At 42.9% G+C, this 25,750-nt stretch overlaps 1 protein-coding gene across 3 annotated transcripts in view; it reads right to left on the bottom strand.

Annotated features, from left to right (window-relative positions):
• Positions 1–1,441: 1,441 nt before the first annotated feature.
• LOC106613585 (roquin-1) overlaps positions 1,442–25,750 on the bottom strand; it is a 33,551-nt gene continuing 9,242 nt past the window's right edge. Inside the window, exons 3-18 of one of the 3 annotated variants that reach the window (XM_014216001.3) lie at positions 18,000–18,120; positions 16,641–16,877; positions 16,286–16,461; positions 15,946–16,146; positions 15,704–15,836; positions 15,247–15,365; positions 14,792–14,904; positions 14,322–14,588; positions 14,061–14,245; positions 13,501–13,877; positions 13,024–13,185; positions 12,753–12,893; positions 12,174–12,381; positions 11,811–12,082; positions 11,413–11,504; positions 1,442–9,003 (exon numbers count right to left, since the gene is read on the bottom strand). In XM_014216001.3, coding sequence (XP_014071476.1) covers positions 8,871–9,003; positions 11,413–11,504; positions 11,811–12,082; positions 12,174–12,381; positions 12,753–12,893; positions 13,024–13,185; positions 13,501–13,877; positions 14,061–14,245; positions 14,322–14,588; positions 14,792–14,904; positions 15,247–15,365; positions 15,704–15,836; positions 15,946–16,146; positions 16,286–16,461; positions 16,641–16,877; positions 18,000–18,120 — 2,937 coding nt within the window. In that variant the 3' untranslated portion in view covers positions 1,442–8,870. Of the gene's footprint in view, positions 9,004–11,412; positions 11,505–11,810; positions 12,083–12,173; positions 12,382–12,752; positions 12,900–13,023; positions 13,186–13,500; positions 13,878–14,060; positions 14,246–14,321; positions 14,589–14,791; positions 14,905–15,246; positions 15,366–15,703; positions 15,837–15,945; positions 16,147–16,285; positions 16,462–16,640; positions 16,878–17,999; positions 18,121–25,750 lie in introns of all 3 variants that reach the window. The other 2 variants (XM_014215999.3, XM_045687378.2) reach the window with 2 other exon arrangements.

The raw sequence follows: 25,750 nt of genomic DNA, 5'->3' as shown, positions 1-25,750 counted from the left end.
TGGAGTTACATTGTGTTGTTTAAGTGTTCCCTTTATTTTTTTGAGCAGTATATAACATTATATTGGTTGCAATAATTTTGTATAATAATTAAATTGTATAATAATAAATAGAAAAATTCTGTCTTTTGAATACAGTGTTGTTTTGTGTATCAGATCATAAACCATCTGCCATGGAATCGGTACAATTGTCTTTAACCAATTGGTCTTTACAGTTTTTGCCGATTGCTTACACACCGGAAGTGAATGCTTTGACAAAGGCACCAAAAGTACACACACATTTTCTGCTTTCCACTTTGTTTGCAATTAAGCAACACCCTGTTTCTTACATTAGACACTTCGTTCAAGAATGAAATCTCTTGCAATCATTGGGAAAACATGAAAAACATACCTGAAATAGGCAATACCCACACACAAAAACACTTATACTGTAATTGAACACCAATTAGTCTGAGCCTTAGCACTACAAATAGACCTCAGGTAAGATCACCTGTTTGGTGAGAACTTTGCAAACATGGAGGCAATGAGAGCGAGAGGAAGAGGTAGAGAGAGGAGTAGGATGAGGACAAGAACAAAAGAAGGGGACCAGGCAATAGACGGAGACATATTTCCGACGACATTAGGGCCACTTTGGTGGACCATGTCATAAATCATGGCCTGACGATGAGGGAGCCTGAGTCGCTACGCGGTAGCATCCATAATACAGACATTTAAACTGGAGAACAGGTATGTCTTCAACTTTCTACACTAGACTGTACATATGTAATTGTTGCACATCATTCTGCATCACAGCACAATACAATGTAGTCCTACAATATTAGGTCTATGATCCTCAGTGAACAAAAAAAAAAAAAGTAGTGCTGTGAAGTACATGTAATACAGTTTTGATGTTACTGTGTACAGTATGTAAAAACAACCTAACCAATGACGACATATTCTTGTATTTTCTACACAACTGCCAGACGACCTCCTGAGGGTGGAAGGCAACGGCTGTTCACCCATCAACAGGAACTGGCCATTGTCAATCTAGTGTTGGCAAACAACACCATCCGCCTACATCAACTACGAGGGTAAATCATTGCCGATCCCACAACATTCCATATTATCATCCATCTCAGTATGTCGACACACTGCCGCATCTTGCGTCAACACCAACTTACGACGAAGCAGCTGTACAGGGTTCCATTTGAGAGGAACAGTTTCATTTTGACATAGAAGTGAGATGTTTATCTCCAAGTGTTGTGTCTTATTTGACTTGTGTGTAGAGTTAACACAATGAGACAAATTCCGCAACAAGTGTGTAAGCAATCGCAAAAAACTAATGCAGGGCCAACAGACAAGTTCCTTACTTTTTCCCCCTTCCACTTGCCTCTTCCATTTCTGCGGTAATGCTGCCCATTAGTTGTGTGTGTTTGTAGAAATACAAATGACAGCTAATAAAACATCAGTTTCACAATATTATTTAATTACAGTCCCTGCCAGTAAAGAATCACTGTTGCACATAAGTTACATTTACTTCAAACTTCCAGTTAGTTTTCCCCCTAGTACTCCCCCCCACCCCCAAAAGCAATTGTATTATACAAAAATGCAATCCAATTTTCACACAGTGAATTCTTTAACAAAAGAAAAATGGTATAACAGCTACATCCACATTGGAAAAATATTCTAAAACATTCCTTAAGGGAGTATAATATAAAAACAAACATTTTCTTCATCATGTTGAAGTTAAACATGTACCTTAATTTAATTAAGCAAATTCTTACAAGAAAACTTGGGTAGTAGTAATCAAAAGCAATTACATATCCCAAAGCAATTACATGTCCCAATTACAGTTCCCAAACCAATGAGTGTGTTCAGCGTGAACAAGAGAAAGAGAAAAAGAAAGGAAGCGGTCTCTCCCATTGGGACACGGCCGCTCACATGGGAATCAACTCCCAATAATACCCGTTGCCTGTCACTGTGTGAGGTGTTACAATGTGGGTTAATGTTCCGTTTCATATTCACTTAAAAAGTTAAGTGATCCTGTGCTACTTGCTTGCAGCGGTGGCAACAATTAAGCAGAGGTGGGCCACCGCTTTGTAATGAATATAGGGGGAACACTGATAGGATTGCTAACAAGGACAACTAAGTCCAAAATAAGTAATTCATTCCGCAGTATTTAGTAAAAACTCAATGAATAACTGAAGATATTTCCTGGACAAGAAAGTAACATTCTTGGAAAATAATGAAGTTACTCGTGTTGTCTTGGTGTATGGCTATCCTACTATCAAATGTTTCTGCGTTTACCCAATACGAGTCAATCATCACACACACACACTTCATTTAAATTAGGAAGCATAAAACAAGACTACCGGGATCTTCTCTCCACAACTTCAAAAAAAGCGGACAACCTTCTAGAAGGGTTGGAAAAATAAAAGCCCATTGGAAACGGCGGATGTCTTTCCTCTAATCAAACACAGACCAGACGATGCTACGACAGCCCAAACTATTTTCTTGGTTTGTATGAAAGACACAAAATGGCTATGTAAACAAACAGGTGAGTTTCCCGGTATCAATGGATCTTTAATATTAACTTGCGTTGCAGTTTTACAAAGTGTAGATTCTGGCACTGAACTCCTTTGTCTCAAAGGATAAGCGGTTCCTCGGCTCTGCATTGGCAATCAGCTGATTGACTCATCTTTGCACAGCTGATTTTTGTAGAGACCATTTAATATAAATGCTGACTCTTGAAGGAGTTTAATTAACAGCTGCAAGTTGATGGATGTACTGTATAGACAAGCCTGTAGATATGCTTCTTAAACTTTGAAATAGTCATCCTGCTGGAAAGCTCGTCACATTTCTTTAGCCTCAATCAGTGCGCTCAACAATAGAACGACTGAGAACAGACAGTATTCAAAATATAGCAGTGAAGGTACGGAGTGAAGAGAATTCCCATGCAGACACATTAAAAAGGATACATTTTCCCACCAATTTTTTTCTAAAGAAGTGAATACTTCAAAATGAAAACGTACATTTATAAGGACATATTTAAACATACATGTTTAAGTTTTAATATTATATTAATTTGCACTGGCGCAAAATGTTCACCTTTTTTCAAACACTTAAATATGAAAAAAATTTTAGCAACAGACAGGGCTTTGAACCACAGTAGTTAACTTAAGAGGTAATTCACTTTCCCAGTGCGGGCAATGGCAGTTTCTTCTGGTTAATACCTCTGATCGAAAGCAGTTCTTAGAAACCACAGCATGTTAAAATGGACAACTCCACCACTTTTCAACCTCATTTTCATTATCTCCAGCACGATACCATTGTCAACATATGTGTAAACGATGCATTTCTACGTTTTGTTGAAAAAATAATACATTTAAAAAAGTTACATTCTACCCGATGACATCAAAAGCTACATTTTTAAAAACAGTGATTTTCAAACACTATGCGATTCGCGGTGACACGGGGACCATGGGCTATAAACTCATTGCAGGTTTTGAAAATCAATGTTTATTTTTGACTTTTAATCCTACTCTGTGATGTCCCAGAGAATAATTTTTTTAGGACCTTTCTTGTCATTTTAAACACAGGTCATAGAAACGTGCTGTTTTCACATATGTAGACACTGGTTTGGTGATGATCAATGAGGTTGAAAAGTGGTGGAATTGCCCTTTAAGAAGTAGCCTAACCCATGAAGCATGGCAATATAACAAACCATTTCAAAGTGTTACATTCTTTTGAACCTTCCCCAAATTCTGTCTCTACAATGCATTACAGCAAGGCTTTTGTATCCAATCTTTACGATTGTTCAAATGTCAACAGCGCTTTCCCAAGCAATAGTAACACCAAAAACAACAATAGTATAATAATGTTACATAGCGATTATACATAAAAATAAAAAAAAGAGGTCCCACCAAAATTGGTGCTTTTAAGATGTCTCGAGAGACCAGTTTATATTGGTCTACAAAATAGTAACAAACACATCAAATAAAAGAGGTGAATAACTGAATAAATGTACAAAGAACGTACATTATTAGTCCAATTCCTCAATACGGAGTCAAGTCATGGTAAAGCTGTACGTTGACCCACGTTCAGAGTGATCCCACAAGTTGGTAAATTAGCATCCCCTAGCGGCTAACCCACCGACAACTCTCAACCAGGTCCTCAGAGGACTTTGACGTTCTCTGTAAAAAGGTGTCTGCACACCTTCAAAGACAAAAGTGTGCATTATTAATCCACGTTCAGAGAGCAATGACTCAGCCTTTTATGAGGAGACATGTTGTCTTGATGATGACGCTGATGGAGGAACATACACTGTGTCCAAATACATCAAGCCGTCTGATACAGCCGTAAGTCCAAATGCAATTGGAAGGATTGTTGGAGTTGATTTTTACTGAATGGTTTGGCAGATATTTGTAAGCACTGCTCTTCAGATAACAGAAGTGACGCTCCTGGCATTTATTCAGGCTTAGTAGTACCAGTGTATTCTTGGTACGTCTCAGCGCTGTCAAAGCCACAGAGGTCAAACAGGTCAGTATGATTTAGACCTCATGAATCACATACATGATCAGTGTTTGCCCTATGATTTTTTTTTAGCAGTTTTGCCAAAGTTGGGGACAATGGTATGGGACGGTCTCCGACCAAATGTTTCAGGCCGTCCTCTTGGTCACAGAGATAACATTTTTATGTTTTAACGCAAATTTCCTGCAATTTTACACATTTTACCAAGGGCAGAGGGGGGGGGGGGGGAGAAAAATCATACTATTTTAAAGCTAGTTGCCTGCAATTCTACCCATTTTGCCATGGCTTATGCTGTGTTAAATGAATATAGGGGAAACACTGCATGATACATATATAATAATCTTGTGATTACACCAATGGTTGTCACTGACCACAATTTCCCCAGACATTAAAATATTTCTGTCTGTGTATGCACACAGCATAGTTGACTGCAGTTCTGTTCAGCCCCCAAACTACAGGTGCACATTTTGCACAATGATACATACTTTCTCTTTTCCTATGAACTTCTATAACTACTACAACAACCACCATAATTTAGCCACCACAATGGCTCTACACTACAACGCAATTCATTTCCCACTATGACAATAGTTTGAAGTCACATTCGTGCCAAAACCCCGATGACGCAGAGGTGACTAAAGCGAGATAACGTAGTTATTAATAACAAACATGCACGATGCCATGCCAATTTATCATAACGATTCACAAAGGGATTGTGTCACCATATCCTTGAAAATCTGTTTTAATTAATACGATGAGGTATGAAGGGACCATTGGTTATGGTTAGCATGAACGGTAACGCAAACCGCATTATGGTCTGATTAACAGTCATTTTCCATAATATTGCTAGCTAGAATGCTAACAAACAAATCTAATGCTCTGAAATGAGTACAGAAAACGGTTAAACGAGTGAATGCTCAAAAAGACAGCAACCTTTGAGGTCCAATGAATATTTCAATGTCATGTGCACAGAACTTCGATGGGAGAAAAATGGCCTTATGTCAATGTCATTGTCTGGCTTTGCAAAAAACCAATGCCGTATAGGTTATGCACATACAGTGTAAGCTGTTTCACATCTCAAATAAAAATCTCAAAAGTGAGATGTAACTAAAAACATGTATAACATACTTAAACATTTCCATGAAGACAAAGACTTGATTAAAACAAGTGTGACTATTCCAGGCGTTGGATATCTTGTGAATTCAAAATGGAATATCCCAGCCATCATTTCACAATGAAACTTAAATACATTTCGGGTGAATTCATTTGACCTAGAAGGTAAGCAAACTTGTTGTTCTTAATTTCATAGTCTGCGTGTATCTGATAGTAACATTATCCGTGTGACTATTGTTAGTTAAGTTTTTTTTGGGGGGGGGGTGGGATACATTAGCGGTGAATACCATTCAGTACCAAGTAGTTATCTAAAGATGTTGAATTACTTGAAATAAATGCAATAACTGGTTAGCACTATTTAATATATTTCTACTGCCGAAATAGGATTAAAAGAGAAGTGTAACCGACAACACAAAAAGGTGACGCTAGTGTCAAACGTGACTGCACTATTCCAAATACAGAAATATTTAGAAATATCAATTCAAATTGCAACATCAATGCAAGGGGTGCAACATAATGCACATTATCCAACTGCAAAACTGCTGCACTTTGAATTTGTTCATATTTTGGAAAAAAAACACTTATTTGGCAGCGTCAAAATGTCACTGTCTCCTCCCACCCTTTTGAGGTGGTTCTGCGGTTGTTTATCCAGTGATACTAACTGCTTAGCTAACTCTAGCTCTGCCATAGCCCAGTTCAGTGGCCTGTCCCTACCTACGCACTGACCCCCATCCAGAAATCATTAACCCCTCCAGGAAAACAACAGAAACCCTTTTACTAGAGCAACTTCTTGGAAGTTAAAATATAAAACGACACAAACGTTCGCTGCGGTTGGTGAAAAAGGTGATCAGAGTGGAGATGAGGAGGAACTGAAATAGGAATTTCACCTTTCCTGTCATTCACCGTGTTATGGGTATGTGAGATAGCATACCATGTCACAATGGTGGAAGTGAACCTCCACCCAATTATTATTATTTAACTAGGAAGTATACAGTAGATTGTTTTTATTCATCAGAGTGGCTGTTTTAACCCTGCTCTGTACATGGTCAACTCTATTATGGCCTTAGGGAGCAGCCATGGCCATCTTCGACTACACATTCTTAAAACAGAATGCGGGTTGTAAGTTTTACCTTTCAATGTTATATCCATCCTCAGGATGAAAATACATATGAATAAATACATATCCTCAGTACAAACAATCCTTAAAGCTATGAAAGTGCAAAATATACACTTTGTAGATCAAGGTCTCAAATTCTAGCCATGGTTAACGTCTGGCTTCGTTCCTATGTTTCTTTTTACTCCATCTTCCCATCTCTGGCCACCCAATCAACAGCAGACGAATGCTTGACACGTGACTCCCTCCCACCCAATCCCTCGCCGCATTTAAATTACCCCCCAAAAAGAATAGAAAAACCGCTTGAATGCCAAGTCTAAATGTACACTGAGTATACCAAACATTTGGAACACCTTCCTGATACTGAGTTGCACTCGGTTAAGCCCTCAGAACAGCCTCAATTCGTCGGGACATAGACTCTTCAAGGTGTCGAACGCGTTCCACGGGGATGCTGGCCCATGTTGACTCCAATGCTACCCACAGTTATTTCAAGTTGGCTGGATGTCCTTTGGGTGTTGGACCATTCTTGATACACACGGGAAAATGTTGAGTGTGAAAAACCCAGCAGCGGTGCAGTTTTTTGACACAAACCGGTGCGCCTGGCACCTACTACCATACCCTGTTCAAAGGCACATATTTTGTCTTGACCATTCACCCTCTGAATGGTACACATACACAATCCATGTCTCAATTGTCTCAAGGCTTAAAAATCCTTCTTTAACCCGCCTCCTCCCCTTCAGCTAAACTGATTGAAGTGGATTTAAGAAGTGACATCAATAAGGGATCATGGCTTGTCATGATCATGTCATGGAAAGAGCAGGTGTTCTTAATGTTTGTGTACTCAGTGCATATCCTTTTCACATCAGCCCCATCCCAAAGCATGGGTGGCAGAGGCTGTAGTAAATCTCCTTTTCCAGAGTCTGAAGGCGGTTGTGGTGGTGGTGAGGGGGATACCAAAAGAGGTCCAGGCCACTGAACTAACAACTGGACGCAGGGGACGCCTTTGCCTCGTCTAGTTTGTTACAGTTTCAACAACATCTCAATACTTCCCAGTTGAAAAGTGATAACTCTACGCCTTCAAGAGGCCAAAGTCATCTTCAATTTGTAGTGTCTTGGCTTTATAAAACTTATTCACAGCCAGTTGCCAACAAGTATTGTTCCTATGAAATGGAGAGCTTTTGACCAGATGTAAAAGTGCTCCTTCAACAGAGCACCAAGTATGAAATCCTCAAGTGGCAAGAGTGAAACTTAACGAAACGCTCTACAAAACTCGGTCTGCGAATAACATTGCAACTCAGCTACAAGAACTTACAATTAATTCCAAATACAAAGTCTGCATTTTAGAACGTGTATGTATGCTAAGCACGAAGATTGTTGTAGGGATGCTACTAAAAATGTAGCACATTGTGAAGCTAACGACAGATGTTATGTCAATGCGATTATGGGGGCCTTGTCTATTTGAAACCAAGGAACTGGCCTCGTCTTTATATTCTTCTTCTAATCAGTATTGGGTTCACCTCGGCGTTCATGGAGCATAAATCTCAAAACCCTTGGTTTCCAAGGCAGTGAGAGATTGTATATGACAAAACAACATTCATCCACAGAATAACAAAAATGAAAAAAATGAGAAAAAAAAGATATGAAATTCACGGCAGATACTGCTTAGTTGTAGACAAACTAAAGTTGCGAGTGTGCAATTTGTGTTGTATCAAATGAAGCGCCGTTGTCTATGCGGGCACTACGTCCACATTTGCATATCAGTGGCTTTTTCAGTTACTTAAGTTATTAATAGCCCTTATATCCCAAATCCCTGTAAGAAGCCTAGAACGGTCTCTCACCATTGTAAGCGAGGAGAGAGACTGCGCCTCTTTGCACATGTATCATGATGGGAGTTAAAATGCTCTTAGTGGCTTCAACCAGATCTTGCAAATGTGGATTTAGGTAGGGCATACCAGACAGTTTGGAGGACCTGGATGTGTGTTCCACTCAAAAATGGTGGAAATGTTTAAGCGTTCAGAGGATGAGGGGTTCCCCCAAGGCTCTGTGTGGTTAACTGACTGGTTGGTTGTAGCAGTGGTTGTAGTACCAGACTCCAGTGGTGTGGCTAGGAACACGGGTGGACCGCGATGTTCTCCTGTTAGTCAGTTCCCCCGGTGGTGGGGCGATCTGATGACAGGCTGAGGGACGAGGTCTTGCTGGTCAGGCAGGACAAAACGCTGCTGGCCGCACTGCCGTCCAGCAGCACACAACTGGAACCGTTACAGCCCTCACTGCAGGGAATAAAAGGTCAGAGAGAGAGAGAGAAAGAAACAGAACATTATGAGCCAAACATTTTGTATTATTGTACGGTACCAGTCAAAGGTTTGGACACACCTACTCACTCAAAAGGTTTTTCTTTATTTTTTACTATTTTCTACATTGTAGAATAATAGTGAAGACATCAAAACTATGAAATAACACACATGGAATCATGTAGTAACCAAAAAAATGTGTTAAATCTAAATATTTTATATTTGAGATTCTTCAAAGTAGCCACCCTTTAGCTTGATGACAGCTTTGCACACTCTTGGCGTTCTCTCAACCAGCTTCATGAACGGAATGCATTTCAATTAACAGGTGTGCCTTGTTAAAGTTAATTTGTGGGATTTCTTTCCTTAAAGTGTTTGAGACAATCAGTTGTGTTGTGACAAGGTAGGGGTGGTATACAGAAGATAGCCCTATTTGGTAAAATACCATATAGCAAGAACAGCTCAAATAAGCAAAGAGAAACGACATCACTTGAAGACATGAAGGTCAGTCAATCTGGAAAATGTCAATAACTTTGAACGTTTCTTCAAGTGAAGTCGCAAAAACCATCAAGCACTATGATGAAACTGGCTCTCATGAGGACCGCCACAGGAAAGGAAGAACCAGAGTAACCTCTGCTGCAGAGGATAATTTCATTAGAGTTAACTGCACCTACGATTGCAGCCCAAATAAATGCTTCACAGAGTTCAAGTAACAGACATCTCAACATCAACTGTTCAGAGGAGACTGTGTGAATCAGGTCGAATTGCTGCAAAGAAACCACTACTAAAGGACAACAATAAGAAGAAGAGACTTGCTTGTGCCAAGAAACTCGAGCAATGGACATTGCTCGAGTTAGGTTAGGTGGAAAATTAGGTGGAAAATCTGTCCTTTGGTCTGACGAGTGATCCCTGCATGTGTGGTTCCCACCGTGAAGCATGGAGGAGGAGGTGTGATAGTGTGGGGGTGCTTTGCTGGTGACACTGTCACTGATTTATTTAGAATTCAAGGCACACTCAACCAGCATGGCTACCACAGCATTCTGCAGCAATACGCCATCCCATCTGGTTTGGGCTTAGTGGGACTATCATTTGTTTTTTCACAGGACAATGACCCAAAACACACCTCCAGGCTGTGTAAGGGCTATTTTACCAAGGAGAGTGATGAGTGCTGCATCAGTTGACCTGGCCTCCACAATCACCCGACCTCAACCAAATTGAGAGGGTTTTGGATGAGTTGGACCACAGAGAGCAGCCAACAAGTGCTCAGCATATGTGGTTACTCCTTCAAGACTGTTGGAAAAGCATTCCAGGTGAAGCTGGGTGAGAGAATGCCAAGAGTGTGCAAAGATGTCATCAAGGCAAAGGGTGGCTACTTTGAAGAAATTAAAACATATTTTGATTTGTTTAACACTTTTTTGGTTACTACATGATTCCATGTGTTATTTCATAGTTTTGATGTCTTCACTATTATTCTACAATGTAGAAAATAGCCAAAATAAAGAAAAACCCTTGAATGAGTAGGCTAAAACTTTTGACTGGTAGTGTTTGTGCAGCAAAGCTCCCCAACCTGACAGAGCTTGAGAGGATCTGCAGAGAAGAATCTCCCCAAATACAGGTGTGCCAAACTTGTCATACCCCAAATAAAAAAAATAAAAACAGTTTTTGCCTTGTCATTATGGGGTATTGTGTGTAGATTGATGAGGGGGGAAAAAAACTATTTAAACCATTTTAGAATAAGGCTGTAACCTAACAAAATGAGCGGGGAAAAAATCAAGGGGTCTGAATACTTTCTGAATGCACTGTATACTTCCATTCATTTTTGGTAACAGGGACCTTCAGACGAGTCTTGTGGGAGTCCTAGAGCAAAACAACCGACATGTACTGTACGTGTTTGTGAGAGACTCACTTTTCCACAGAGGGGTCATATATTCGTGTGTAGCCCAAATTGTTCCGACGCTACAGACAGAAGTTGGCAGACCGGCAGAGAACACCATTGTGTTTGTGAGTCTCACCTTTCCACAGATTGGTCATAATAGTTTCTAGGCCAAACCGTTCAGATGCTACAGACGTTTTTTGTGAGAATAACGGACTTTTGGAATGTCTCATGGTCCGACAGACACCGCTCTAGCTCTGCCACCTTTCCACTGCAGATGCGGAAGTGCGACATTGGCGGATGCGATGGGTTGAGACACATCCGATGCAAAAAACTGGTTCTAGCTTAAACTGACGGATTTCGATGAGAATTTTTTATTATTATGCTAATTACATTTAAGTGGGGCCCTGGAAATCCACTCTAGCGGGTTAAGGGAGATTTATGGGGCAAACTAAACGGTTCCTTACGGCACAGCAGTTGAAATAAACTACTACTAGTCTCCCAATGTGCGGTTTTACCTGAGAACCAACGAGTGCTCCTCTCTCTGCATTTTGTTCTCAGTGGGCTTCAGCTTGTATGCCCCGCTCCCATCATGAGACACATGGTTCTCCTGCAAGGGGACAATGGCACCACTGTCAGTTCACCACAATAGTGACTGAGGGACTGAAAGCTTGTACGTTTTGGAGTCTACATCAATATCGTCTTGGTAGAAAAGCTTTCAGGCTGCACCTGTTCGGCTCGCTTGTGTTTCACCCTTTGTCTTATAAGTGGGATAGCAGTAGGTGACATTAGCCCTGCTCCTGTTCGCAAACCCTTTTTAGAGATCAAAGCAGGCTGTGTGTCTCCGTCTTCTGCTTCAGTCTGTCGCTCTTTCTATCTATATTTGGCCATCTCTGTGCCCCCTACTCTCTCTCACCAGGGCTATCTGGCGGGTCCTCTTGCCGATCTCCCTCTCCACATGGTGGAGCTCCAGGCTCAGCTGTTGGCTGGAGACGCTCCCCGAAGACCACTCCCCCGGGCTGGGTTGGGCCGCCTGGGCAGTCTGCTTGTTGATCTGCCGATTGACCTGCTGGAGCTCCATTGTCAGCTGCTCCCTCTCCTGGACTGGCCTTTCACTGAGGTGGGCCTGAGGGGGCTGGGTGTACGGGGCAACACCCCATCCTGCACCGTTCCCATAGGGGTAGTCCGCTGTGGTGGATAACAAGAGCAGGTCAGACTCTGACGAAATGGAGTAAACAGAGCAAAAACCCTAAAAGGCGTGTATGTGTTCTCCCTGTACCTGTTGCGGCGGTGTGTTTGGGGCTGTTGGTCCCCTGTGAGGGGGTCACGGCATGCCCTGGCCCGGCCATCTGGTAACCCGTCTTGGGGGTGCGGGAGATCACCCCGAAGCGCGACACAGTGGGCAGGGAGCCGAAGGGGATGATAGGGTCGTCGTCTCTGGCCTCGGCCGACCTGCGCTGGCCCTCTGCACCTTTCCCCTCAGTGTTCTACAACACCCAGAGAGTTATTAGGAACGAAGAGTGCAGGCAGACCCACTCCACTGAAACTGGAAAAGCTGTAGTTGAAAGACTTTTGTGAGCTTAACCGTATTCTGAAAAAGTCACAGCACTATTTCTATAAGTGACCTTTGATCAGTCAACGAGGACAACCAATAGAATAGTAAACGCAAGATAACCATCTGTCCAACAACAAAAATGAAACAGACATTTTGGCCCCATTACAAGAGATGAGCTTTTGGAAACTGTTTTGAGCTTGGTCGATCTTAAGATATTCAGATTTGGATCTTTAAAAAGTGGTCAAGCTTTACACCACAACAAACAGAAAATAGAATGAGATTAGATATTGATTGATGACTCACCATCCTCTCCATGCTGTCTTTAGACTTCCCCTCCTTGCTGCCAATGTAGGAGCCAATGGTGTCACATGACCAAGGAGAGTACTGGCTAGCGTAGTCTGGCTCACGGTACTTTGCAAACACTTGGGAGTTCTCCATGTACTGCTGTTGCTGACACACACAAACGCACAATATTATTATCTCTTCCTTTAAGTGACTAACTGCTGCGGTAGTACGCGGGGCGAGATGCCACTGCGTTCTACCATAGAAACACTAGACGAGTGTAGCCTCTTACCTCCTGTGTGTAGTTGGACTCGTAGGTGTGTGGCTGCGTGGGCGAGGGGGCAAAGGGTGGGGGAGTGACCTGCTTCCTGTCCTCCAACTGGGCCATGATCTCCTGGCGTCGGCGGTGCAGGTAGTCCAGAGTGGGAGTGGGCTGGGGCCGACTGTAATCCTCCTGTACAACAGTACATGTGGACACCTTTACTGTAGTGCACTTTTTGCAGCGTTGGAAATACATTTTTTGCAGTGGATTTATCCTGGACTCGTATGATACATTCTTGACACTCCCGATATGTAAAATATATAAATATGTGTTTTTATTACGCACGCAAGACTGTGTGCTAAATGGCATATCTTGTGATAATCGGCTGAGTAATGTCACTACTCAATCTGGATAACGCTGATGACTAAACTCCTGAAGATTAATAGGTGTTTAGAGTTATGGATATTGTGATTTATAAAGAGCCTAGTACTCCAGACGTGTGCTTACCCGTGTGGCGTAGGGCCTCATGTGGCCGGGGTGGGGGCCAGCGGGCTGGTAACCCTCGGGAGGGTATCTTTCTCTGGAAGCCTCGTCCGCAGGCATGGAGGAGGGTTCCTCCCGGTGGGGATAGGTTTGTGGTGGTGGCGGCGGATAGGAGGGATGTCGACGGCCGTCGTAATGAGGGGGAGGTGGGTACCCATGGGGGTTGGCGTTGGAGAAGTGGGGACCTGAGGGCTGGGGACACTCGTGCTCCTGTGGGTAGGTGCCGGGGTAGGGGGACTCCGGGTAGGTGGGCGTGGCCGGGTCGTTAGGGGGAGGGAGGTTCCGAACGTAGCGGGGCTGGGGTAGGTACTGGGAGGACTGGTAGGGGTAGGGGGGGTTACCTGAGAGGACACGGAAGAGCGTGACAACAGGATTGGTATTAGATAAGCACAATAGAACCACACTGGGAGATTTACAAGTCTAATTGATCCCAGAGAGAAACACTTTCTTTCATCAGCAGACGCATCCATAAGCTTGAGATACATAGGAAATCACAGGAAAAAGAGTGGTCTGTTCTGCCTTACCTGGGGGGTACTGGGTGGACTCGTACTGCATGGTTGATGGTGGTGCCCTGGGCTCAGGGGGGTAGAAATGTTCACCCTGCTGTGAGGGGTACATGGGGGGCCCCCTGGGCACTGGCTTGTGCATGGCCAGGTGGTCCACCGCCATCCTGGGGTGGGTCATGGGCCGATTGGGCACGGGATCCAGTCTGGAAAAGACAGAGGATTTCAGTGTGAGTGTGAGTATGTATGTGTAACAGATGCTATGTGTGTCCATCTACTCACAAGTCAGGGGGAGAGCCGGGGGCACTGTGGCTTCCCTGGGACTGGGGCTTCCGCATAATGGGCTCGTAGGAGGGGTCGGCACCGCGGGAGATGAGCTGGGGCAGGGCGGAGCTTGTGACTGATGCCACCATGCCATTGGTCAGGCCCTTGTGGGCCAGCCCCTCCATCATCCCCACCTCCTCGGGCAATAGGCCCACCTCGTTGAGCTGCGTCAAGGACAGGCTGAGGGGCCGTCGGGCGGCCAGACGCTTGTTCATCTTACGATACCTTCAGAAAGAAGGAGAAATATGTGGTTAGTGAAAGAGGTTGACACCTGTGTGTGGCCTAATGATCGTTGTCACACTATCAGAGCGGATCTGTGCAATGAACAGTCAACGTCCCATTGACATCAATACACAATTCACTGTTAAGCAAAGTTGGGAATGTGCCCAACGATCCCCATTGGGTGTGGCTCACTGTGGAATACTCACTTCTCTAGCTCGTCCTGAGAGTGGGCGAAGGTGCAGCTGGCTCCTCGAGGACAGCCTCCCTTCTGCTTCATGTCCCGACACATGTACGTCTTGTATTTACTGTGCTGGGGAGGCTGGGGAGGAGCCACCACAAGGGCATGTTAATAATGGAAAATACAAAAGGTGTTATTACTGTTAAGATCACCAACCAGCAGACAGTCATTGACTGCTATTATCAGCTTTAACAAGTATCAATCAAGATTCAAACATTGGTCATATGCATTAGGCACCAAACAAAAGAAAACTGACAAACAGGAAGGGACTACCTGGACTTGTCTAATAAGAAAAACACTCCTTACGTTTTATGTCGCAAAACATTTCCCGTTGCGTGCCCTAATGAACGACCCTGGTATTATCAATCATTTCCGCCCTATTCTACTGATATGCTTTGGGGGATTGAGCATCTAGATTCAGACCTGTTGCGTGTCGCTCCCCTTCTTGCTGTGGTTCTGGATGAAGTCCACCAGGCCGTGCACAACCGTTTTCACCGCCACCAAGCCTGTGTCCAGCAGCTCCCACGTGGGGGGAGGGGAGTCTAAGATGGAGGACAAGACGGGGTATTTTTTGGGGTCAAATGCATTATACTTGGAAGAGCACTGGGGACCTTGTCTAATAGGCCCTGTGAAAGTGATGACGACTTGCTTGCACGGCAAAGTCGCTTACATTTTAAAAAACGCATACAATTTGGATTCCTTTTACTGATACATAACTTTTAAAGTGAGCGCGTTGAGGGCTTTTCACACTGCCGAACCAAGCCAAACAAAACTGTACTGAGCGGACAGTGTGTACAGAAAATATCCGGGCCACCACAGTTTGGTACGGGGTCGGAACGATAGTTTGAAAAGGGTATTGATGTACTGTGAATGGACCAACCTGGGCTGGGGTCGATGTTGGCAAGCAGCTCCAGGTGTGGTCGCAGACGGTTCAGGTTGGCCGGGTCGCCTGTCCTCTGCAGGGCGATGGTCAGCTCCTGAACGCTCTGAGCAAACGACGCTGGCGTCTGCAACTGACACACACACACACAAAATCTCTGTTCAAATACACAGCAACACCACTAGGGCTCACATTTAAGTTACATCAAAATACACATACACGCACACACACACCCTACGTACCTTGTCGATGATGGACTGCATGTGGGACTTGTGCGACTGGTCCCCGTAGAGCAGAGAGGACCACTGGTCAGGGGCGATGCGGAGGCCACCCTCCATGGCGATCTGGACAATCTGGGAGTCATGTTCGCGCCGCAGTGCCTCGTATGTCCGGAACTCCTCCTTCAGCTGCATCAGGGACGAGTCCTCGTCTCGCTTGGTCACCTGAAGACACAGGGTGACAGACAGGACGGTTTCAGTCGTGTGCCCTAAAGCAGTAGGCCCTGTAGAGGAGCTGCACCACGTGGCCTATGTTGGTCTTAGAACCGTGTTTAGGTGTATGTTTGTAGGTAGTCGGACCTACCTTAAAGCAGGAGGCCCTGTAGAGGAGCTGCACCACGTGGCCTATGCTGGTTTTGGAGGCCTGGGGGAAGCGTGGCTCTAACCTTTGGACCACAAACAGCACCAAGACCTTCCTGGACAGAGCGGAGCCGTCCTCTAGAGCCAGCAGCACCAGCTTCAGAGCCTCCTCCTGCATCGCTACAACAACACATGGAAAATATTTTCACATGCTTCCGATAGCATTCATTTTCTCAGTCGTTCAGGGCGGATGCAATTGAAACATTTGTCATTTGGGCCATGTGTGTATGTATATGTGAATGAGTGGCTTGCTCGCTATTTTGCACGCCTGTGCTTGCGTTTGTCCGTTTGTATGTTACCTGGGCCGAGAAACTGGCAGCCCCTTGCCCTGACTGCAGCCCACAGGTTGGAAGAGAGCTGCTGGGGGTTCTGGTGCTGCAGAATGAGCTCAGTGACTGTGCGCTCCCCCAGGGACCTGGCCGCCCGCGTGGCCCTCACCCGGCCCTCCTCTTCCACCAGCTGACAGTGCACCAGGGTCACCAGCTTCCTCTGCATGGGCCGACTCAGAGAGCTTTGTGCACCGCTGGTGCTCAACCCTACACCCGGAGAGAGAAGAAGAGGGGTGGAGTGTGAGAGAGAGGCTGGGGTTGTATCCATAGCAACTTACAACCAGTGCAACAGTAAGGGAGGAATTGTGAAACAACTAAATACACGAGGATCAAAGCAAATGGATAAGGATGAGAGGAAAGTGTGAGGCTGTGAGGAGGGGGAGAGAGAAGCACCACCATTCAATAGACTGTTTATACCGTATGCCAAGCTATTCCGAAATACAGTGCTGTGAAAAATTATTCTCTAGTTTTGCATATTTTTTTATACTGAATGCTATCAGATCTTCAACCAAAACCTAATATTAGATAAAGGGAACAAATAACAACAATTATATACTATATATTTATTTCATAAACAAAAGTAACGCAACACCCAATTCCCCTGTGTGAAAAAGTAACTGCCCCCTTACACTCAATAACTGGCTGTGCCACCTTTAGCTGCAATGACCGCAACCAAACGCTTCCTGTAGTTGTTAATCAGGCTCTCACGTCTCTTCCATGCAGAACTGCTTTAACTCAGCGACATTTGTGGGTTTTCAAGCATGAACTGCTCGTTTCAAGTCCTGCCACAACATCTCAACTGGGATTAGGTCTGGGCTTTGACTAGGCGGTTCTGCATGCAAGAGTGGGCCTTAATTTCTCCACAGCGATGTGAGAGACTGATCAACAACTACCGGAAATATTTTGTTGCAGTCATTGTAGATACATGTGGCACAACCAGTTAGAGTGTAACGGGGAAATTACTTTTTCCACACAGGGGGATTGGGTGTTGCATAACTTTGTTAATGAAATAAATAAAATAAGTATCCATTTTTCTGTTATTTGTAAACTCAGGTTCCCTTTATCTAAATGTTAGGTTTTAGTTGAAGATCTGATAGTATCAAAAACATGCAAAAATAGAGAACCAGAAAGGAGGCAAATACTTCTTCACGGCACTGAACACTAGTGCACTAGAATAAAATGTGGATTGTCATGAGTGGATACAAAGGGAGAGTGGGTGAATCTGATGCTATTAAATATGATATCTTGAGAAATTAATGCAGGGTGAATAGAAACTTTTCCCATAATTAATGAGCCATGGTTGTGACGGTGAGGTGGTGTCTGACTGACCTCTGCTGTTGCTCAGTGGTTTCAGGTACAGAGCCAGCTCCTCCACACAATCACTGGCTTCCTCATAGTGGGCTATGTCCTCTGGCCCCGTCAGCAAGGTGGTAGGCTGCCGTTTGGACACCTGGGGAGACAAAACAGACACACCATGGTCACAACACACACGTTTAAATATAGTTTCCATTTCCATTGTGTGTGTGTGTGTGTGTGCGACACTGCATATAAACGGACTGAATTTAAGGGACAAAAAAATGATACGCTATATTAATGTTTTGATTAATAATAGGGTAAAGTGTACAACCATTTCAATGTGTGTATCCTAGTAGGCAGTAAGAACAAATCATCTGATCAACCACTTGGTAGATGCAAGGAGGAGCATGTCTTGTCACAGGGCAAACCACACCAGTAATGGTGGTGCAGGGGTCAGACGTGATGAAAAAAAATCTAAATGGAGGATAGATGGTGTGACGGTGCCAAACCCTCCTTCAGACCATTAAACAATCCGGAAGAGAAGCACTATCCTGCATACTTGCCTTCACAAACATCTGACACATGATCGAAAGAACAGTCTCTTTCAACTTGACACACAAGTGCAAATTACCACTGTCAAAAGAGTGGAGAGATGGAGGAATAGGGAGACTTTCAACTAGAGGTCGACCGATTAATCGGCATTTTTGGATGCCGATTATGGCCGATTACATTGCACTCCACGAGGAGACTGCGTGGCAGGATGACCACCTGTTACGCGAGTGCAGCAAGGAGCCAAGTTAAGTTGCTAGCTAGCATTAAACTTATCTTATAAAAACAATCAATCTTAACATAATCACCATTTAGCTACACATGGTTGATGATATTATTAGGTTAACTAGCTTGTCCTGCGTTGCATATTATCAATGCGGTGCCTGTTAATTTATCATCGAATCACAGCCTACTTCGCCAAACGGGGGATGATTTAACAAAAGCGCATTCGCGAAGAAAGCACAATTGTTTCACGAATGTACCTAACCATAAACATCAATGCCTTTCTTAAAATCAATACACAGAAGTATCTTTTTTATCAACGTGCATATTTAGTTAAAAGAAATTCATGTTAGCGGGAAATATTAACTAGGGAAATTGTGTCACTTCTCTTGCGTTCATTGCATGCAGAGTCAGGGTCTATGCAACAGTTTGAGCCACCTGGCTCGTTGTGAACTAATTTGCCAGAATTGTACATAATTATGACATAACATTGAAGGTTGTGCAAAGTAACAGCAATATTTAGACTTAGGGTTGCCACCCGTTCGATAAAATACGGAACGGTTCCGTATTTCACTGAAATAAACATTTTGTTTTCGAAATGATAGTTTCTGGATTTGACCATATTAATGACCAAAGGCTCGTATTTCTTTTTTTATTATATTATAATTACCTCTAGTTTCAACCTGGTCTCAGAGTATTTTGTAATATTCTGTACGAAAATCTGATACATTCCATTTAGTATGATGTTACATTTCGTATAGTATGTATTCATTTGTGTATGCCCATCACCAATTTCAAATATGTTAAATTACAAATCATATTATATGTTACAAATTTGCAAAACGTATGATATGTTATGAATTCTAGCTAGTCGAATAGCATTAGCTTGCTTGTTAACGTTAGCTAGGGTAGGGGTTAGGGTTAAGTTTAGGAGTTTGGTTAAAGGATTAAGGTTAGGGTTCGGTGAAGGGTAAGCTAAAAGGGTTAAGGTTAGGGGAAGGGTTAGCTAAAAGGGTTAAGGTTAGGGAAAGGGTTAGCTAAAAGGGTTAAGGTTAGGGAAAGGGTTAGCTAAATGGGTTAGGGGAAGGGTTAGCTAAACGGGTTAAGATTAGGGGAAGGGTTAGCTAAAAGGGTTAAGATTAGGGGAAGGGTTAGCTAACATGCTAAGTAGTTGCAAAGTACCTAAAAAGTAGTAAGTAGTTAAAAAGTTGATAACTAGGTAATAGATCTCTCGCCAGAGAGTGAAGTGCGCTCCTCCTTGACCCTAGTGCCGGTGGAGAGATGGGTTCATGCCAGAGTATGACAGCGGTTGGAAATCCTGCTCGTCACTTGTGGCGTGGTGCTTGTGCACCGCTCCACATCCTTTCCAACCGCTCTGCTAAGAACCGCTCCATGCACACAGGACAAGAAATGCCGCTCCGAATTCGCTCCATTCATTAAAATCACAATTTAACCAACACCCATCTATTTTTGTGACTATCTGGACCTAACTTTTGGTTTTGAAGTATTGAAACCAATCACATGATTTGAATGAAACGTATTTGAATAAACATGGAAAGGTAAATGTAAGAACTGCACATAATTTAAAACAAGTTAAATGTCATTATAACAGCATATAAACACAAAATAGGTCAGGAGCCAGACAGGGAGCCTAAGAAAATTATTTTGGCTATATTATTTCAAGGCTATAGCCTACTAAGAAATGCATTGTGAAGCATTTGCGGGTGAAACACTAGGCTGGTACAACATTTCGCTGTATTAAATCATTAGTCTAAATTGCGCATATAGGCTGTGACTTACTTAAAATGAAATACAAATTAAACGAAAGACGCCTTATTAGGCTCAGTGACTTTGAATTCATCTTTAGAAACCTGAGTAAGACCAGAGTCTGTGGCTTCATGTGATGGAGAGAATATCCTCTCAGCACTTACAGAGCCACTGGGGATGCTAAACACCCTTCGGGCCACTCTTGCCAGGATGAGATAAATAACATTTTTTATATTAGGTAGGTTTTTAAGCAAAATAACCCAATCCAAGCTCCTTGAAAGTGAGGAATATTCCAAGCCTATTGGGCCAAAGTCTATTATATACGGTTGAAGTCAGAAGTTTACATACAGTTAGGTTGGAGTCATTAAAACTTGTTTTTCAACCACTACACAAATTTCTTGTTAACAAACTATAGCGTTGACAAGTCGGTTAGGACATCTACTTTGTGCATGACACAATACATTTTTCCAACAATTGTTAAGAGACATTATTTCACTTACAATTCACTGTATCACAATTCCAGTGGGTCAGAAGTTTACATACACTAAGTTGACTGAGCCTTTAAAGAGCTTGGGAAATTCCAGAAACTGATGTCATGGCTTTAAAAGGTTCAGAGAGACTAATTGACATCATTTCAGTCAATTGAGGGTGTACCTGTGGATGTATTTCAAGGCCTACCTTCAAACTCAGTGCCTCTTTGCTTGACATCATGGGAAAATCAAAAGAAATCAGCCAAGACCTCAGAAAATAAATTGCAGACTTCCACAAGTCTGGTTCATCCTTGGGAGCAATTTCCAAATGCCTGAAGGTACCACGTTCATCTGTACAAACAATAGTACGCAAGTATAAACACCATGGGACCACGGAGCCGTCATACCGCTCAGGAAGGAGACGCGTTCTGTTCCCTAGAGATAAACGTACTTTGGTGCAAAAAGTGCAAATCAATCCCAGAACAACAGCAAAGGACCTTGTGAAGATGCTGGAGGAAACAGGTACAAAAGTATCTATATCCACAGTAAAACAAGTCCTATATCGACATAACCTGAAAGGCCACTCAGCAAGGAAGAAGCCACTGCTTCAAAACCGCCATAAAAAAAGCCAGACTACGGTTTGCAACTGCACATGGCGACAAAGATCGTACTTTTTGGAGAAATGTCCTCTGGTCTGATGAAACAAAAATAGAACTTTCTGGCCATAATGGCCATCATTATGTTTGGAGAAAAAGGGGGGAGGCTTGCAAGCCGAAGAACACCATCCCAACCGTGAAGCACGGGGGTGGCAGCATCATGTTGTGGAGGTGCTTTGCTGCAGAAGGAACTGGTGCACTTCACACAATAAATGGCATCACGAGGGAGGAAAATTAGGTGGATATATTGAAGCAACATCTAAAGACATCAGTCAGGAAGTTAAAGCTTGGTCGCAAATGGGTCTTCCAAATGGACAATGACCCCAAGCATACTTCCAAAGTTGTGGCAAAATGACTTAAGGACAACAAAGTCAAGGTATTGGAGTGGCCATCGCAAAGCCCTGACCTCAATCCCATAGAACATTTGTGGGCAGAACTGAAAAAGTGTGTGCGAGCATGGAGGCCTACAAACCTGACTCAGTTACACCAGCTCTGTCAGGAGGAATGAGCCAAAATTCACCCAACGTATTGTGGGAAGCTTGTGGAAGGCTATCTGAAATGTTTGACCCAAGTTAAACAATTTAAAAGCAATGCTACCAAATGCTAATTGAGTGTATGTAAACATCTGACCAACTGGGAATGTGATGAAAGAAATAAAAGCTGAAATAAATCATTCTCTCTACTATTATTCTGACATTTCACATTCTTAAAATAATGTGGTGATCCTAACTGACCTAAGACAGGGAATTTTTACTAGCATTAAATGTCAGGAATTGTGAAAAACTGAGTTTAACTTCACTAGGGTAGGGGGCAGCATTCGGAATTCTAGATGAAAAGCGTGCCCAAATTAAACTGCCTGGTACTCGGGCCCAGAAGGTAGGATATGCATATTATTAGTAGATTTGGATAGAAAACACTCTGAAGTTTCTAAAACTGTTTGAATGATGTCTGTGAGTATAACAGAACTCATATGGCAGGCAAAAACCTGAGAAAAATCCAACCAGGAAGTGGGAAATCTGAGGCTTGTAGTTTTTTCAAGTGATTGCCTTTACAGTATACAGTGACTTAGGGTTCATTTTGCACTTCCTAAGGCTTCCACTAGATGTCAACAGTCTTTAGAACGTTGTTTCAGGCTTCTACAGTTAACAGAGTGTGAACGAGAAGGGCGGGAAGTTGGTGACTCAGAAAATAATATGACTTCAGTGGCGCACATTCACGTGAGAGGTAGATGTGTTCCATTACATTATTGAAGACATTGGAATCGTCCGGTTGGAATATTATTGAAGATTTATGTTAAAAAGGCCCTAAAGATTGATGCTATACATCGTTTGACATGTTTCTTCGAACGTAAATAGAATTCTTTTGACTTTGTCGTGAAATCTTCGGCTCGCTTCCTACATTTGGAGTAGCTTACTGAACACGCTAATAAAAAGGAGGTATTTGGACATAAATGATGGACTTTATCGAACAAAACAACATTTATTGTGGACCTGGGATTCCTGGGAGTGCATTCTGATGAAGATCATCAAAAGGTAAGTGAATATTTATAATGCTATTTATGATTTTAGATGACTCCAAAATGGAGGGTATCTGTATTGCCTGATGTTTTCTGAGCGCCGTACTCAGATTATTGCAAAGTGTGCTTTCCCCATGAAGCTTTTTGAAATCTGTCACAGCGGTTGCATTAAGGAGATGTTTATCTATAATTCTTTGAATAACAGTTTAATATTTTATAAACGTTTATGATGAGTATTTCTATAAATTGATGTGCTCATTCACCGGAAGTTTTTGAAGGAAAAACATTTCTGAACATTACGGGCCAATGTAAAATGGGGTTTTTGGATATAAATATGAACTTTATCAAGCAAAACATACATGTATTGTGTAACATGAAGTCCTATGAGTGCCATCTGATGAAGATCAAAGGTTAGTGCTTCATTTTAGCTGTATTTCTGGTTTTTGTGACGCCTCTCCTTGCTTGGAAAATGGCTGTGTGGTTTTTCTTGTCAAGGTGATGTGCTAACAATCTAATGCTATGCTTTCTCCATAAAGCCTTTTTGCAATCAGACAATGTGGTTGGATTAACGAGAATCTTATCTTTAAAATGGGATATAATAGTTCTATGTTTGAGAAATTTGAATTATGAGATTTTTGTCGTTTTGAATTTGGCGCCCTGCTATTTCACTGGCTGTTGAATAGTGTGTCCCGCAGGTGGGACGGTCACGTCCCACATACCCAAGAGAGGTTAAATGTATTTGGCTAAGGTGTATGTAAACCTCCCACTTCAACTGTATGTGTGGAATTATTTGTTGATTCAGAATGTCCCTCCCAAAAAACAACATCCGTAGCTTGCTCTCAAATAGCAAATAGAGGTTACGTGCGGTTATATTTATAAATATGCCTGGTAGGCTACACCGGTTGTAAAGCGGATTAATGTGCTTAAATTTAACAACTGAGCAATCAATAGCTGCACGAGACCTCTTTTTAAACTGTGGCCAGTCAAACTGTTTCCTCACGCGATGGTGCAATGACTGGGCTTATAAGAACACGTTTCACTAGGCTCTGTAGGCGTTGGGCTCTCCAACTCTGTTCTAGGAGCTCTAGGCCTTTAGGCTATGCTTAGAGTTATTTGGCCACTTTAGTTGTGATACAAACCTTATGAAAACACCTAGGCGTATGGGCTAGGCTACGTGATGCATTCCATTATTTAAACAGCATGCGCTGTTTCTTACCACACACTGGGCATCATTGATAATATTCTCACCCATCAGACTATTCTCAATTTAATCTTGTCAATAAATATACTAAATATTATGAGTGAAATTAATTTGGATTTAGAATGGGCCATTATCATGCACCTGTCAGAACAGGGGCAAAAAAAGACATGTAATCCGTATGCACTTGAATAGCGAATGGAGGACGCTTTCCCCGCGGGGAGTTTTCATGCCAGCTAGGTAGGCTACTCCAGTTGTAAGCAATGTGCTTAGTATTAGGAAAGTTTGGAAATAAATATAGTAGGCGTAGCCAATAGAATCTTCTTTTTAATAGAGGCCATCAACTCTGTTTTATCACACAATCGCATCGCTTAGCCTATAGAAATGTTGTGCAACATGGGCTTAGAGGAACACATTTCATTCCATGCATCAACCAGCTATGACGAGTTGGCTCTCGTTTTACAACAGGTGATCCTATCCCGCTCAAACTCAATGCTAGGGCTCTCATGAAGTGTTTGATTTGATTGCATTTGCATTGCCGTCAGAGTGATAAGAGGGACGATAGAGTGCTGAGTACCAGGCCATTAGTGACCGTCCGTTGGCAAGTTTGGTAGGCTACTAATGATGGTCATGACACGGGACTTGCCAGTGTGGCACACACCCGCCCTTTCCCTCTCCCTTTCTCCTTCCCCTCAATCCATCAGACCTCTGATGTTTGGCAGCTGTAAGAGGAGTCGTGCCGAGGGAGCAAATGAGTATCAGTGTTTGCTGAGTCATTGGGTTGGCCAAGGAAGAGGAGCTCTGACACACACACACGTACGTCATCCCTCCCAACATGACATGCAGGTCTCCACCAAGCACTCCCAGCTGCAGGAAAGTTCTAGATCATCATTTCAGCAAACCCTTAACCAGCCGCAGTTGCTGGCTGCGCCTGTAGCTGCTCCCATTTGAAATCCAAAAGCCCCCCCTTCTATTTATAGATATCTGTTAATGTGTACACATTGTGTAGGCCTACTTTTAGTGAATTCATTCATATCCCATGAGTACAAAGAGCAGGATCTGGACTGAGCATTGTGGAGAGTAGCAAAGGCAAGGAGTTGGCAGTAAGGCAGTGTTTTCTGTGTTACATAACATCTGTCACATACTACCTCTGCCAAAGCTATTTAGGCCATAATAACACGGTACTATACCTTCTCACATGGAGATGGTATGCTGAGTGCCTTCAACACAGGTCAAACCAGCACTTCACTTAAACACCCTATGGGAACTATTATCAACCGATGAGGAAGTGAGACCAACTAGCATGGTGGTTGATTTATGAAACATGGTGGCACACCCATTTACAGAGGTGAAGTTTTTTTTTTTTGTTGCTACATCTCTTTTTGAAAAGTAATTGGAGCCCAAAC

Source organism: Salmo salar, chromosome 10 (genome assembly GCF_965601325.2).
Source record: "Salmo salar chromosome 10, fSalSal1, whole genome shotgun sequence".
NCBI classification, from domain to species: Eukaryota; Metazoa; Chordata; class Actinopteri; order Salmoniformes; family Salmonidae; genus Salmo; species Salmo salar.
This window is presented reverse-complemented; position numbering and strand designations above follow the sequence as displayed.